Source organism: Staurois parvus, unplaced genomic scaffold (genome assembly GCF_062004578.1).
Source record: "Staurois parvus isolate SC_StPar_1 unplaced genomic scaffold, SC_StPar_1.0 ptg000746l, whole genome shotgun sequence".
NCBI classification, from domain to species: Eukaryota; Metazoa; Chordata; class Amphibia; order Anura; family Ranidae; genus Staurois; species Staurois parvus.
In genome coordinates, this window is record NW_028318542.1 from 1,566,917 (window position 1) to 1,583,328 (window position 16,412).

The window sequence follows — 16,412 nt, forward strand, 5'->3', positions numbered from 1 at the left end:
ATTTACAGCCCCTGTCTGCCCACCTACAGTGAGGACATGGTGCCGCTCGGGCGCTTACACACTTTTAATGCTACATGCAGGGATTTACAGGCAACACTACCTGTCAAACTCTTCCATGTCAGTGTAGCGCTACCCCCACAGGAGCCGCAAGATTTGTTTGGGTCCCCCTAAACTATGCATGGCCAGGCAACACACATTTTGAACAATTTCACACGCAGAGACGGTAAAACAGTCCTTGAGCTGCTTTTTTGGTTTTTATTAAAGGGATAATAACTTGGATGGGGTCTAGGGGTATATGGGATGCCCCCCATCAAGTCCCCTTGCTGTACTTCCTCAGACCCCAGATGAATCCTTCCTCTTCACCCAGCTGCACTGAGGGTATCCCTGAGCAAGGGATTACAAGAGCTGACAATTAAATAGTGCCGGATGAGGACTAGTTGGGTCTTGCACCTGACTGCCCTCTCCCTTTATCTGGCCCAGGGGGTGTTGAAGTGCTCACACTGTCCTGTACTGTTAGCTTGATGGTTTGTAACTTCTTTCAGGCCTTACACTGGACTGGCTCCTTCCCGGCTGACAGGCTGTCCTCCCTAGGTGCCAATAGGGTAGTGGAGGTCCTCCTTTCTAGCAACCAGCCTATAGGAAGGCTCCCAACCCTGCCCCCCCCCCAGCCTCCATTCTCCAGCCTTCTCTCAGTCCATCTTCCACCCTACTCCCCTGTTGCACAGGCTCTTTTACATTTATTGGTTGCCCTTGGTCACCATGCCCGGCCTCCTGCCTAAGGATTTGCCAAGTTTCCCTGAACATGCAAATCAGGGCCTCCTCCCCTCCTCCGCTCCTCTTCCAGAAAGTGCCAAAAGTTTCTGGAAGGGTGGGAGGGCTCCAGAAGCCATGACCTGTAGAGCCTCCCAGCTTGCCCTGAGGTGAACTCCTGCCTCACTCCCAGGCTGACTAATCCCAGGCTGCTACCCAGCCTCTGACTAGCAAAAATAACAAAGCCTACCACTAGAGTGCGCTACATCAGTAAATGAGGCTAAATGAACAGTTTAGCATTCCTGTTCATGACTTGTGCTTGTCCACAACTTTATCCCGGAGATCTTTTGACAGTGCCTTACCACCCATAGTTGGTTGTTTGTTTCAAGCGATTCTCAAGGTTAGTTAATTTTTTTAAAATAACAAACATGTCTATACTTACCTGCTGTGTGTAGTGGTTTTGCACAGAGCAGCCTGGATCCTCCTCTTTTCGGGTTCTCGCAGGCTCTCCTGGCCCCTCCCTCCTGTCAGGTGCCCTCATAGCAAGCAGCTTGCTATGGGGGCACCTGCTGCTCTGTGTGTCCATTCATACATGGAGCTGCAGCTTTACCCCATCCCCTCTCTCTCCTCATTGGCTGCTTGGTTGTGATTGACAGCAGCGGGAGCCAATGTCTCCCGCTTGCTGTCTCAGCCAATGAGCAGGCAGAGATCCGGGATAGCCGAGGCTGTTGTTCACATAGCTGGATCGTGATGAGGCTCAGGTAAGTAATGAGGGGGCTGGGGGCACTGCTGCACACAGAAGGTTTTTTTTACTTACATCCATGAAGGTAAAAAACCTTGTGCCTTTACAATCACTTTCAGTTACACTATCAGGGACTGAAATGCTCCAGGAAAGCTCTTTTCACACTGGGCAAATCAAAATGACCACAGCTGATCACAGTTGAAAGTCAAATGGCTTTGTGTGCCATTAAGAAGGCGATTAGCTACACCTGAGTTTACAAGTCATTTTAGGAGGGGGGAGATCCTTTTTCCAACTCAAATTTTTCCTGACATGTTGGTGTTATATCTTTCACTTGGATGGTTATAAGTTGCATTGAGTAAACACAGCTAGCTATAGATAAAACAAAACTGTGTCTGTCTTCATTTCATGCTGCAAAGCAACAAAATGTGATTGTTTTAAAGGGGGTGATTCTTTTCTATACCCACTGAACTATGGGTGGATAAATTCTGGCTTAACTATATACATGTTTAATTTCTCTTACACAGACAGTCACTCTCATTTCTTCTTCACAACTGTCACCAATGACTTTAACTACTCTTACCCAACGTACTACACGACCAGGTCCATTGATGACATCACATTGTACCGGTATGACAGTTACAATATGGTGATAGAGCGCAAGGTGCCATGGTTTAGGAGTGCCAATTCCACCTTACTAGATGCCAGTTTTGATGAATTCTTCTACCAAAATTACATGCAAAGTTTTCTCCAGATGCTTCAAAAGAATCTGAATGACACTAAAGGTGAGTCAACTTTTCAGACTTGTTGGGGGATAATGTTAGAACATGATCAGCATTATGTAAATAATGTTATTAATATGGGTTTGTTTTTATGATATGAATACATTGTGAATTTGATCCTTTTTTAGGTTTCTAAATGGGGGTTTGCATAATAACTTACTTATTTTTGTAACATTTTTAAAAGCTGAACTCCAGGTAATATCTTAATTGCAATCTCATACATATCTCATAACTGATGGGCCGCTGGGGAAGCTGACAATCACTGTAGTAGTTGGCACTACTACAGTGATAGCCGACGTCTTCCAGATCTTGTGCAGAGTGGTGGTCCTACTGCACACTGACCGCAGGAGGACACTCAGGTGCATAGCCATTTACAGAATGACATGTCATTTTTTCAATGAATATGTAGCACTACACTCTTGAGGGTGGCTCTGTTTCTGGTTACCCCTTAGCCCTGAACATCCAGGCAACACATTTTCCTACACTTGCATCCACAGTTAGTGAACAATCTTGTTTTTTTTGTTGTTGTTTTATTAGGAGAATTAACTTGGATGGGGTAACAGGGATTATAGGATGCCCAACTTGACTGAAACAATGCACAGGGACATCTTTCTTCCTACAGAGAAAGATCCTGGACTGTCCTCCTCCCTGGATGTGGTCAGTCTTTACAGATCAGTAGCAAAAGCCCTTTATGGACTAGGGAATCTCAGCCCCCCAGAAAGTTAGCTCAGATTGTTGGAAACTACATGCAGAAGTATCTCCACTCCCCTTGTCAGGAATGGACTTGCCAATGGTGGTGGGACTCACCTGCCTTGTGAGCTGCAGTACCAACGCTGGCCAGCGGGTGCTCTCAGCAGCCAGAATCTCACTCCTGCAGTCAGCCCATCACCTGAGGCTGATTGCCGGAGGTGTATTTAAGCAGGACCAGGCCTGTGATCAGGGCCTTGGTGTATGTTTCCCATGAGCCCCTGTACCTGGTATCCTGTATTCCTGCCTATCTGCCTAGTTGCTGACCCTGCTTTGATCCTGACCTCTGCTGACCGTCTCCTGTGGAACCCCTGGCTTGCCTGACCATCCTTCTGCCTGATCCTCTGTACCGCGCTGCCCGTGAGTTACTGAACCCGGCTTGTGACCCTGACTATTCTCTACCTGCTCCTCCGGTACCTCACTGCCCAAACGTTGCTGACCTGGCCTGCCTGACTACACCTGACACTACCGAGACGATCCATCCATCCCGCACGGATCCAGTCACTACTGTCCAAACCTGCCAGCCCCTTCACATCAGGCTTTCCCCTGGAACATACCCTCGGCAGACCCCTCTACCACAGTTGGGTGCACTCAGGGGCCGCGACCTGGTCTCAGTCCTGCGCCAAGTCCATCCCCACCATCAGGGGCTCTGGTGAAAAGGCAGACTGGGGCTTAGACTCCGCGCCCTGGGGAATCCTGTTCTGTGGGTCACTTGAGATCTCACTGGGCGGTGCCTGACAGTACCTTACAGCCCGCCTGACCATTCTACCTCTCCAGCCCTGATTACGCCTCTGTTCCTGAAGCCTGCTACTTCCCTGTGTCAGTCCACACATTTCTGGTCATACCCGGATCCCTGAAACCCCTGTAGAACTGCTCACAGCTTCACAGCCTGCAGATGCTACCAGCCCTTCTGGCTGCTCTGAAGATCTCGCAGGACAAGGATAAAGGATTTAGCCCAGCGCCGTCCTTTGAAATCTTAGTTTGTATGGCAGTTTTTCCTCTTGTAAATCTCTGGGTGTGCTGATGTACTCACTCTACGCCCCTTGCTACCACTGCTCCCAGGCAAGAATCCAGTTCAAACCATGATGTTGAATGGACCTTCCTAAGCCATTCCCAGACCAGAGTGGAGGAAAAGCCCCCCCCCCCAGACCTAGGGTACCCCTCCTAGGCCATTGACAGTCTTTTATGACACCATCTTCCACATGACTCCCCTGCCAGCATGGCTCTCCCATATTTATGGGCTAGTCTTACCAAACTAACAGGGCCTCCCAGCCTGGGATTGGTCAGACTCTCATAAATGTGCACATTTAGGTTTCCACCCTTTCTGCCCACTAACTTCTGGAAGCTTCCATTGGACTCCAGAACCAGGTGGAGGCGATAAGAGTCCCAACCTGTTGAGTCACCCAGACTGACCTGCAGTAACCTGACCTAATTACAGACTCACACTGTTAGCATGAGTCATACCATAATAAATTTACCTACATTAACACTAGTAGCAGAATAGTTACTACAATAGGTAGTACAAATACAAGACGTCAAGAACCTTTTCACCTGGTCCATTCTGAGAATGTCTTGTATTCATTGGAATAAATATGAGGGATTCTGTGAATGGCAGTAGTTCTGAGAGTGACCCTTGTGGTTAGTATGCTGTTGGGCTGCTGCTCAACACAGGACCTGCAAGATTGCATCGATCGCTGTACTAGCTGCCAAATCAGACCTTCAGGTATGAGATATGCCTACTTAGATTGGCCCAAGCTGGAGAAAAGTAAGTTTGCAATTAAGATCATAGCTGGAGCTCCACTTTAAATGTAATTTTCCTTAACCATTTATGGTTGGACTTTGCCGTGACATAGGGATTGGAGGATGGAGCAAAAACATGCAGCAGAGGAGATGGATATGTGACCCCTCAGAAGTATTGTATTCTGAAGAATCTAAGGCCCCATGTCAACAGATTTGTGTTCATCCCAGATGGGTTTTGCATTGCAAGTGTAGCACTACCCCCTTAGGAGTCACTGAGTTTTGGGTACACCTAAAGTTGTGCACAGCTGGGCAACACGCATTTTATTCCACACTCTGCGTTCACAGTCAGTAAACAGTCATTGGTTTTGTGATGTTATTAAGGGGTTGATAACTTGGATAGGGTTGAGGAGTTTATGGGATGCCCAAGGGAACTGTGAACTTGAGGACTAACTCCTTACCAACCAAGTACATACTTGCAGACTAAAAATAGTCTCTACTTTAAGAGCCCTCTAGCTCTCTGGTGTACCTCCTCAGACCCCAGATGAATCCTCCTTTTCACCCAGCTGTCCTGTGGGCATTTCCTGGGCAACGGGACCCAGAAGCTGCCAATTTCAAACAGTAGTCCTATATGAGAAGCTAGTTAGATTTTCCACCTGACTGCCCTCTCCCTTTATCTGGCCCAGGGTACTTATACTGTCCTTCCTGCCATCTTGGTGGGCTGATGGCTGCTTTCAGGCCTTTTCCTGGACTGGCTCCTTACCTGCTGCTCAGGATGTTCCTCCTAAAAGACAGTGGTGCTGTGGAGATGCACTTTTATAGGCAGGCTCCTTTCCTGGGCCCCCTCTCAGGCTCCACATTCCAGCCTTCACTTCATCATCCACCTGACACTCACTAACCCTGCTCCCCAGACTCTGGCATACTTACGGGTTGCATTGGTCACCATACCCAGCCTCAGGGGATTTGCCAAGGTCCCTCAAGTATGTAGATCAGAGCCTCCTCCCCTCCTCCACTCCTATTCCAGAACATTCTATATGTTTCTGTAAGGGTGGGAGGGCTCTGGAAGCTCTGACCTGCAGGACCTCCCTATCCTGTCCTGAGGTGAACTCCTGCCTCACTCACAGCCATGTCCTCACTGACTGGGGAACAAAAATATCTCCTGACTCCAGGAGCACGACATCCCATACAGGAAAATGGAGGGGAAAAAAGAACAAACATAGAGGGGTATGTACAATCAATTACTTTGTACAAAAATATAAAGTATGTGTAATGTACATATTTACTTAAGCAACACAAATATAGCTGTCTATGGCTGTCAAAAGGCAAAAATACCAACATATGGCAACATACAGTTGCAAGAAAAAGTATGTGAGCCCCTTGGGATTACGTGGAGTTTTGCATGAATTGGGCATAAAATGTGCTCTGAACGTCATCTAAGCCATAACAATAGAAGAACACCAGGGAGGAAAAAGTATGTGAATCTTTGGACTTAATAACTGGTTGACCCTCCTTTGGCAGCAATAACCTCAACCAAACGTTACCTGTAGTTGCAGATCAGACCTGCACAACGATCTGGAGTAATTTTGGACCACACCTCTTCACAAAACTGTTTCAGTGTAGCAATATTCTTGGGATGTCTGGTGGGAATCGCTCTCTTAAGGTCATGCCACAGCGTTTCAATCGGGTTGAGGTCAGGACTCTGACTGGGCCACTCCAGAAAGCGTATTCTGTGCTGTTCCAGCCATTGTTTTGTTGAATTACTTGTATGCGTTGAGTCATTGTCCTGTTGCATCACCCATCCTCTGCGGAGCTTCAGTTGGCGGACAGATGGTCGTACGTTTTCCTGCAAAATGTCTTGATGAACTCTGGAATTCATTTTCCCATCAATGACAACAATCCGTCCAGGCCCTGAGGCAGCAAAGCAGCTTCAAACCATGATGCTCCCTCCGCCATATTTTACAGTGGGGATGAGGTTTTGATCAGGGGCGGACTGACCATTTGGAAACTCGGGCACTGCCCGTGGGCCCGGGGTCAGTAAGGGGCCCCATGAGATGCCCCTGGTACCTTTTTCATAGGCTTTTTTGAGTTTGGGCAAGGACACAGGGGCCCCATGATCCCCTATTGCCCGGGGGCCGCATGAGTTGTCAGTCCGCCCCTGGTTTTGATGTTGGTGTGCTGTGCCTTTTTTTCTCCACACATAGTGTTGTGTGTTCTTCCCAAATAACTCAATCTTGGTTTCATCTATCCACAGTATATTTTGCCAGTAGTGCTGTGGAACATCCAGGTGCTCTTTTGCAGACTTCAAACGTGCTGCAATATTCTTTTTGGACAGCAATGGCTTCCTCCGTGGTGTCCTCCCATGTACTCCATTCTTGTTTAATGTTTTCCTTATTGTAGATGTGTCAACAAAAATGTTAGCATGTGCCAGAGATTTCTGTAGGTCTTTAGCTGACACTCTGGGATTCTTCTTTACCTCATGCAGCATTCTGCGCTGTGCTCTTGCAGTCATTTTTACAGGACGACCATGCCTAGGGAGAGTAGCAACAGTGCTAAACTTTCTCCATTTGTAGACAGTCTGTCTTACCATGGACACATGAACATCAAGGCTTTTGGAGATACTTTTGTAACCCTTTCCAGCTTCATGCAAGTCAACAATTCTTGATCGTAGGTCTTCTGAGAGCTCTTTTCTGCGAGGCATGGTTCACATCAGACAGTGCTTCTTGAAACCAGTAAACCCAAAACAGGTGTGTGTTTTTTAAGGGCAGGACAGCTGTCAGCAACACATCCAATATCATCACACTGATTGGAGTCAAGGTTGGCTCACTCCTGGCTCCAATTAGCTCTGGGAGAAGTCATTAAGCTAGGGCCTCACATACTTTTTCCTCCCTGCACTGTGAATGTTTACATGTTATGTGCAATTAAACCATGGCAACATCTAATGTTTGTGTAGTATTATGTTCAGCAGACTGTGTTCTTCTATTGTTGTGACTTAGATGACGTTCAGAGCACATTTTATGCCCAATTCATGCAAAACTCCACGTAATCCCAAGGGGTTCACATACTTTTTTCTTGCAACTGTATGTACAAAAGACAATTAAGTGGTTGTGGAGAACCTCTCCCTCAAGGGAAACCCCCCACAGCAACAAAGTGCAGACTCTTGCTCTTCAGCAGGGAAGACAGCCATCTTGAGGTACCTGCAGAACAGAAAGGAAAGCAACAAACCAAAATATTACTGTCCTATCGCTATCTAGCCAACTGTAACTTAAGACACTTCAGCAACGTTAAGAAAAATTTCCTTAATGAAAGAACTTAGGGAGGAGCCCCTCCTGGTGATGCAGTGATGCTAGGTGGTCTCCCTGCAACTTCCCCAGACCAGCATATCTGGGAAACATAAAGAGGACTTGGGTCCGGCCTAGTCTGAAAGGAAAAAGAAAATCAGGAATTGCAAGACCTCTTGGGCTGGGATCCCATGTCTGCCATTTTCAACAGTATTCCAGGGGCTAGGCAGTTTAATCATGGTGCCTTCAGGTTTCGAAGCAGCTACAGAATAGCTAACAGGCTGACTCAGCCTCTATCTAAAAAAAAATGAAACAACAAACAGCCTAACTAACTTGGAGGGCGTTACGCAAGTCCTGAAGCAGGTCACATTCTGGTCAGATCAAAACAAATGTGATTATCAATGTGAAAGATCTCAGAAGCATCTAAAACTGATATCAAACTGATGCTATTATCAAAAGCTCAAAACAAGTCAACACAGGCAACAGCATTCAGCAATGGCAATGCTCCAGGCTTGGCCTGTTTTACCAGAGAATGGCTTCTGCCGGAGGGGTGGCATTCTGCAATTTTTGATAACAGCACTCTAGGCGGCTGAAAAGACCCCCCACTTGCAGGTACCAGAAAGGCATTCCTAAATGGCGTGAGCACTCTAATGTTTAGAGTCCCATACTAAAATGGCTGCCAGAGGTCACTAGAAGTTGCAGAATCCAGTCAGACAGTTGCAATTCCTGTGACAATCACGGAGTCTGCAAAAGAACAGTTTTCCTCCTAATGTTGATCGAGAGACGGATCAAAATTCATCCAGTTCAGCAGGAACCGGCCGTACTTCAATCCATCTATGGGTAGGCTGGTTGTACTGAAGTCAATCTAGTAATTGGTATTTTTCATACAATCACTACCGGCGGCTACAGCCCTCAGCAGCGATCATTATACTTTGACAATGGGGAAACCTCCCACTGTCAGAATACAATAGCTCAGCAGGAGGGATTCCCCCATCAACAATGACTGGTAATGGGGGAAACGAGTGACTTTCTTTAGTATTTTTAGGCGGACCAATCCGACCCTCCATTCTCCTCTATGGAGCGGCGATTAAAAATGGACGTGTCTATTTACACTGGCCCACATTTAATCCGATCCAATTCGCTAAAAACAGATGGGTAGGGATCCATTCCCTTTCCGTCTAGCAGATCAGATGGCAGTCGGGTATAAAAGGACAGGCAGTTGCGTTCATCTGACTGTCCATAGAGAAGAGCAGTCTTTGTTTGTATCCACTCTGCATAAGAAGAGTGGACAGGGACCAGCCATCCAGCTGCTCAGCGGGGATCAGCCCCTACTGAGCAAGCAGACTCCTGCAGAGTCCACTCCCTGTGGAAGGGGTCTAAGACTCTGTCTATCTGTACAGTGGCACAGCGCCACCTACTGTATAGAGACCAGGTTGCACTAGCCTACAACCAGAACAGATAGAATGTAGGAGATAGAAGGTGCTGGAGAGGTGAGTATATTACGTCTTCTATTGAAGGAACATTCCTATAGAATTTTCTTAACCTTAGAGCCCAACTCAAATAAAAAATTACCCCTTGAAATCTGCATGTCTCGTGGGACAATAAAAGGAGATTTACTTACCTGATCCTACATTCCTCCTCGCAGCTAGACCAATCCTGCAGTATCTACACCCCTATGTTCCACCAGTCTAGGTCCTGACATCATCAAGACTGGAGCAGGGAAAATAGCCCCGCATTGGATGTTAGGACACTGAGGGACAATGGGGCAGTGCTTGAGTGCAGCCCCACTGCAAGTGTTATTTCTTCAGTTGCCCAAAGTTCATCTTTAGGACTAAGGGTTAAATACTTCTGAAGGGATACAGCGACTGAAGCCTTTCTCATCAGAACACTGAGAGTGCACCAGGTGATTAAAGGGAACCAGACCCTGCCCTCAGTATCAAAATGTCTGCAAAGGACAAATTATTTCTTAAGAGTGAAAAAGCATAGAGAAGTAAAAAGTAATTGTCTATCTCTACCAAACCCTCTGACTGCATCCTATTCATTGTTTTGATCAGGTAAAATTGCAAGCTAAGTTTCCCCACACTGGTGAATTAATGCTAGAAATTACAAATGTAAAATTTAAAAGTAAAAACAATGTATTTTTTGTGATTTCAGGGTTCCATATTGTGCAGTTGTTGGATGGCTGCGTCCTCTATGATAACGGTACATTTGACACAATATATAGTTACCACTATGATGGTAAACCATTTCTGAGTTTTAATGTAAAGAAAGCAAACTGGACTGCAGAGGATCCAAAAGCCCGGTTCCTAACTAAGATATTAAATGTGAATGAGAATAAGACAAAGGAAATAAGGGATATTCTGGTGAAAACATGTGTCCCACATATCTCTGAGCTGCTCTCGCTGGGGATCTGCACATTTAACAGGAGAGGTACTGTCTATCTCCATTAAGTAGGATAAGTAGCCACCTTCTGTAGATTCAACAGCTGAACATATCTGTGTTGACTCTCACAAACTTGAGCAGGGTATAAATGGAGCGGAAATCTGCTGATCAACAGGAACCAGCTATCTTTTGGTCCATGTGTTATGCTTTCTGTTCAGCAGAAGTCGGTCTAAGGACTGTACATACCTAGTAGAAGAAAAAAATATAGGGAAGAGCCCCTAAAAAAAGAAGGTGCTGTGAATGACCCAGGTAGTTTGACTAGAAAATGAACTTTATTGAAACCACGTAAAGGTCACCTCATTAATCTGCCAATCTTTTGGCCATGTAGATGTTACCTCTTTAATTTGCCATTCTTTTGGCCACGTAGAGCTCACCTCTTTAATCTGCCAATCTTTTGACAACATAGAGGTCACCTCTTTAATCTACTAATCTTTTGACCACGTAGAGGTCACCTCTTTAATCTGCCAATCTTTTGACCACGTAAAGGTCACCTTTTTCATCTGCCAATATTTTGACTCCATTTAAAATGTATGCTCATTTTGAAGTGGAGGTATTAAATGTATGAGCACAGCATTATTTGGTGGTTGACATGTTGTATTAATCACATTGAGTCTGGACTCCCTACCTTTTAATTGACAACTTTGTCATTTTTTAATGGTGATGGGTGGAGATCTATTTTTGTCATGTGGATTTCTATGTTGGTTAATTTTTACGTGGTTTCAATAAAGTTCATTTCCTAGTCAAACTACCTGGGTCACTCACAGTACCTTCTTTTTCTAGGGGCTCTTCCCTATATTTTTTTTATTGTATGTTTGTGGGTACTGTGACCCTCACCAAAGCGATGAGTTAGTGGACTGAATTTTCATGGTAATTAATTTTCCCAATTAATTTTTTATGGTGTTACTGTGTTAAACAGTTTCACACTCCATATTTTGTACCTGGTAGAAGAGCCTGATATGATGAGGAAAGCATATCTTACACCTCTGACTCGGGGCCCCTGGTAGTGTGAAGAAAAGGTGCAGGAATACAGAGTGGAACAAGTGTCTGTAGGTCTTGCTAGCAGCAGAGCAGGCCAAGCAGGGGTAGTTGTTACATAGTTACGTAGTTATTCTGGCTGAAAAAAGACAAAAGTCCATCCAGTTCCACCATTAAAAAAAAAAAAAGTTGTAATCCTACACCCACAGTTGATCCAGAGGAAGGCAAAAACCCAGCAAAGCATGATGCAATTTTCTCCTGCAGGGGAAAAAAATGATTCTCCGAGAGTCAATTGGATATTCCCTGGATCAACTTTACCTATAAATGTTAGTATCCAGATATTTTCTGTGTATCTAAGAAAAAATCCAGGACTCTTTTGAAGCAATCCACTGAGCTGGCCAGAACCAACTCTTGAGGGAGTCTATTTCACATTTTCACAGCTCTTACTGTGAAGAAACCTTTCCGTATTTGGAAATTAAGTCAGGACGAGCCAGGTCAGCGACTGGAATCAGGATACAGGGTCCCAGCACACAAGGAGCCCTGAAGACAAAACAGCACTGAACCTGAGCATTGGCTCAGTTTAAATAAGCCACTTGGCACCGTCACCTGTCTCCAGTGCTCATGACATGTGCCCATATCCTACATGCACAAGAAGAAATGTGGATTAGACTGTGATGATGCACAGAAGCCAATCCAGGGGAGCCATCTTGTGTATTGGCATGTTCTTCCTGAAAGACTGGCTTCTGTCAAACAGTCATGCTGGAAATCAGCATTCAGTTGGTGCTTGCAGCCAACGGCTGCAAGCACTGATCTGTGTATTCTGACAGGGTAGTCCCCTTTGTCAAAATATAGTAGTGTAGTGGGCAAGATCTGTCAGGTTTTTTGTTCAACCTGCTAGTTGAATGAAAAAAGAATTGAACATATATACCCTGATTTGTACTCTGAGTATGTTGTGGTTCTGGGTTTGCCAAACATGTTGCTTTCAGAGTTTCCTCCAACTTCCAAGTGTCTTTTGATGGTGTAGAAAACTGCACTCAATGACATCTTGACTTTGCTATTTTCTGGAAATTATCTAGTTTTGGACCCCAATTCATAGTTATATGCAAGCTGTTCCGGAGCTTATACTGGGCTGACGCCTACTGGATCTCTTTTACAGGTGGCATGAGGAGTGGTATCTCCTCCCACCGCTTTCTGCTCCCTCTCTGGTCTCACCGGGAGCCCAGCAGTGAAGCCGCCTTATCCGCCAGCTTAGCATACAGCTAGTCGGGGACCAGAACGTCCCTGAACATCTCTATACTATTATAAAACAGAAACCACAAGTATTTTGTCACCTCTGGTTTTCTGAGCATATAAACAAGTAATTTTGTAATTGTAAAAAGCATGTAATCACACCAATTTTGGTGTGATCAGATGCTTTTAAGAACACAGGAGAGATCTGGGATATAATAGACCCCAAATCTCTCCAAAAAAGGACCTGTTACTTCTTATTGTTATCACAAAGGTTGTTTACATTCCCTGTGAGAACTAAGAAAGTGATATAAAAAAAATTAAAGCTGATCTCCACCCAAAAAGGAAAGTTCTGCTTTAAGACATCTTCCTCCCCTCCTCTGCCTAACTTGGCATGTCATTTTGGAGTGATTGGAGTGGGTACCTAGTTTTGGTAGGTACCCGCCTAAGCAATCCAAGCAAATGTTCTCCTTCCCTCTTCCAGGACACGTGATAGGTCCTAGAAGATTGTGGGACCATTCACAAAGCACAGCACGACTCGTGCATGCACAGTGGGCACCTGACTGTGAAGCTGAAAGCTGCGCAGCCAGCTGCCCACAGTTAGGATGCCGGAATCGGGAACCCAGATGTTAGTGAAGAACTAGCCCTGGTGAGGACAGCGCTGGATCCTGGAAGGAATTTTTTCCCCTGCAGGAGCAAATTGGGTCATGCTTTGCTGGGGTTTTTTTTGCATTCCTCTGGATCAATGGTGGGTATAGGATTATAACTTTTTTTTTTTGTTTTGTTTTTTTTTGGTTGAACTGGATGGACTTTTGTCTTATTTACAGCCAGACTAACTGTAGTCAAACTATACATTAACACATGCAAAGGGCTACAGGAAGACACAGCTATGTTATATGCCAGTATTAAGGCTGTGCAAAAATACGGAGAAAAACCTATTGGTTAATGTACTATTGGAATACAGGCTGTTCACTTAACAAAATTTTAGTGCATCAAATATAATTGAAAAAGTTATCATGCAAAAACATGTTAAAATTAGATATGCAAGCTTATTTTACCCTTTTGTAGTTTGGGCGGCCCAAGTAACTGTCACAGTGAATGTATACATTTCATATGTTAGCCCAGATGAAAACCTAGAGTTTACACTAATGTAAGGGTTTAGCTTTAAAACCTTTTAAAACCTAATTTTAATACATTTCAGTTAAGACATGCTTATAACCAGTTCCTGTAATATACATGTCCGTATAGGTTAAATTGTTACATTCCCAACACGTTTTAAGTTTCACTCAGCAAATTAGTATTTGTTCCAACAGTTCTCACCTACCGCTAAAAGGTGTTGTCAGTATAACTGGTCTCCCATCTCCCAACAGCCCCCTAGAGTGGCACATACCTGCTCACTATATAATGGAATTGGTAACTCGAAAAATATCTACAGACAGTTGAATGCCAATGAAAGTTGGAAATTTGCACTACGAGACTGGCAGGGGCAACAATTATTTGATTTGATGAAAATTTAATGAAAGAAGATCTACATAATTTTAAAAATCAAAACAATGCTTATGGTTTAATTTGAGAATCAGTTTATTCATCATTTTCTTGTTTGAACTGATCCTTGCATGACTTTGTCAAATCTTTGGCGGGTTGAATACAAAGCATTCTGTCTATGGTTATATTTAACCTTACCTTATTCCATGTATCTTTTTTTGCAGAACAACCAGTTGTAATAGTGACACAGACACTTATCACAAATTCCACTTACCGGCTGAACTGCCGGGCATATGGGCACTACCCCAAGACCATCTCCATGATGTGGTACAAGAATGGAGAGCAAGTATCCGAGAGTCTGATGGAGAGAGTGATCTTACCTCTACCTGACATCACCTACCTTACCTGGCTATTGTTGAACATCACTCCACAGAAAGATGATGTCTACACCTGTAGTGTTAACCATAGCAGCCTGATGTCACCAGTCATGGCAGAATGGAGTAAGTTTTATAACAAACTAGGACATTTATAAAGGGAGAACTGCCAACGACAGCACATATTCATCTTTACAACAGTTTCTACCTGAACTGTGTTTGTTATATATGTTTTACCTATCATTTACTCTTTTATTAAAAAGACTCTATCACCAATTAAAAATGCACCAAAAAACGAAAAAGCGCGTCTCATGAAAAGGAGACACTTAAAGCTGAAGTTTAGGTATGACAATTTTTACATATTTACATTAGTCCAGCTTGGACCAATGTAAGTATGGATGTGCCACACCTCTGGGATCCCCATGGAAGCTGGAAATCATTGTAGTAAGCACCTCTTCCAATCAGAGAATGCTTGCATTCATTGGGGAAATGCAATGTGTTCCCCGAATGGTGCCTGTGCAGAGCAAGCAATCTCCCGTGTTGATAATGCAGCAGGGCAGCTGTCAGGAATGGACTCACCACTGGTGGTGGGACTCACCTGCCGTGTGGGCTGCAGTAACAGGGCTGGCCAGCGGGTGCTCTCAGCAGACAGAAGCTCACTCCTGCAATCAAGTCATCACCTGAGGCTGATTGCAGGAGGTGTATTTAAGGAGTGGCCAGGCCTGCAGTCAGTGCCTTGGTGTATAGTTTTCCTTGGCCCCTGTATCCTGATCCTGCCTGCTTGAATCCTGACTCTGTACGAACTCTGCCTGTACCGACCTCGGCTATTCCTGACTACTCTTCTGCCTGCTCCTTGTACCTTGCCTGCCCGTTTGCCACCGACCCGGCCTGCCCGACTATGTTTAGTATTGTTCTTATTGTTATCTGTTGGAGGTTTGGTTTGTTTGCACTGTATTTATGTTTAGTCTTGCACTGCGTTTATGTATTGTTTAGTCTTTAATAAATTGTATTGTTTATACTATACCTGAAGCATGCATTTCCCTGTGTCAGTCCACACATCTCTGGTCATACCTGGAGCCCTGACAGCAGCAGCTCAGTACTGGACCCAGAGGTTAGTGGACGTTAAAGCTAGAGATGCCTGCCACAGTGATTTCCAGATTCCACAGGGATCCCACAGGTATGGCACATACATACTTAAATTGGTCCAAGCTGTACCAATGTAATTCTGTAGAAATGGGCATACCCGGAATTAATCTTTAATACTCCCCTCTTTAGCTGCCCATGTCAGCAGTCTCAATCTATATTGCAGAGAAACCACCACTTGACGAATCTTCAATATCCGACACTTCCAGGAGTGTCAAATTCTTGGTCTCCCTCTGTGCTCTGATGTTCTTTCTGCCATCTTCTACATCACTACAGGACACAATAGTGATTTAGGGGTCAGCAGATCAAATGCTTTTAGAGAAGTATATGCCTAACTTACATTAGTATACTTTTATTTACCAAAGGACCAGTTAGCAGACCTAACCTGCTTTAAATAAACATGGCAGCAATAAATATTTTCCTGGATGATTTAGCAAAGCATTCTAAACAAAAGAGATGCATACTGGCCATCCCAGTTGACTGCTCAGATTATAATTATGTTGTGTTTTCTTTATGCAGGGCTGTCTGGAGAGTCATTGGAACTTAGCAGCGGCATGTCCAATGGAGGGGTAATTGCCTTATGTGTGGCTGTAGCCGTGCTGATGGTTCTCATAGTATTTGGGGCTGTATCATTTGCAAAGAGAAGAAGCCAGTGATAGATCACAGTATGATAGGATCTCTGTCGTGTCTGCTTATATATGATTGGGTAGATGGTGGCAATGTTACTTTCACC

At 44.7% G+C, this 16,412-nt stretch overlaps 2 protein-coding genes across 2 annotated transcripts in view; one reads left to right on the forward strand and one right to left on the reverse strand.

The window, feature by feature from the left end:
- The window catches only part of LOC149445091 (cytochrome P450 2G1-like), a 776,615-nt gene that overhangs the window by 616,657 nt on the left and 143,546 nt on the right, over positions 1-16,412 (reverse strand). The gene's annotated exons all lie outside the window — the stretch shown is intronic.
- Positions 1,995-16,389, forward strand: LOC149445095 (major histocompatibility complex class I-related protein 1-like). Its single transcript, XM_089654224.1, has 4 exons — positions 1,995-2,274; positions 10,188-10,463; positions 14,387-14,662; positions 16,199-16,389. Exons 1-4 carry the CDS (start codon positions 1,995-1,997, stop codon positions 16,333-16,335), a joined length of 969 nt encoding a protein of 322 aa, XP_089510350.1. The 3' UTR covers positions 16,336-16,389.

Coding starts and splice junctions, on each gene's coding strand:
- LOC149445095 (XM_089654224.1), top strand. CDS start 1,995: ATGTTTAATTTCTCTTACACAGACAGTCACTCTCATTTCTTCTTCACA. Junction 2,275..10,187: donor GAATCTGAATGACACTAAAG/GTGAGTCAACTT, acceptor TTGTGATTTCAG/GGTTCCATATTGTGCAGTTG. Junction 10,464..14,386: donor CTGCACATTTAACAGGAGAG/GTACTGTCTATC, acceptor CTTTTTTTGCAG/AACAACCAGTTGTAATAGTG.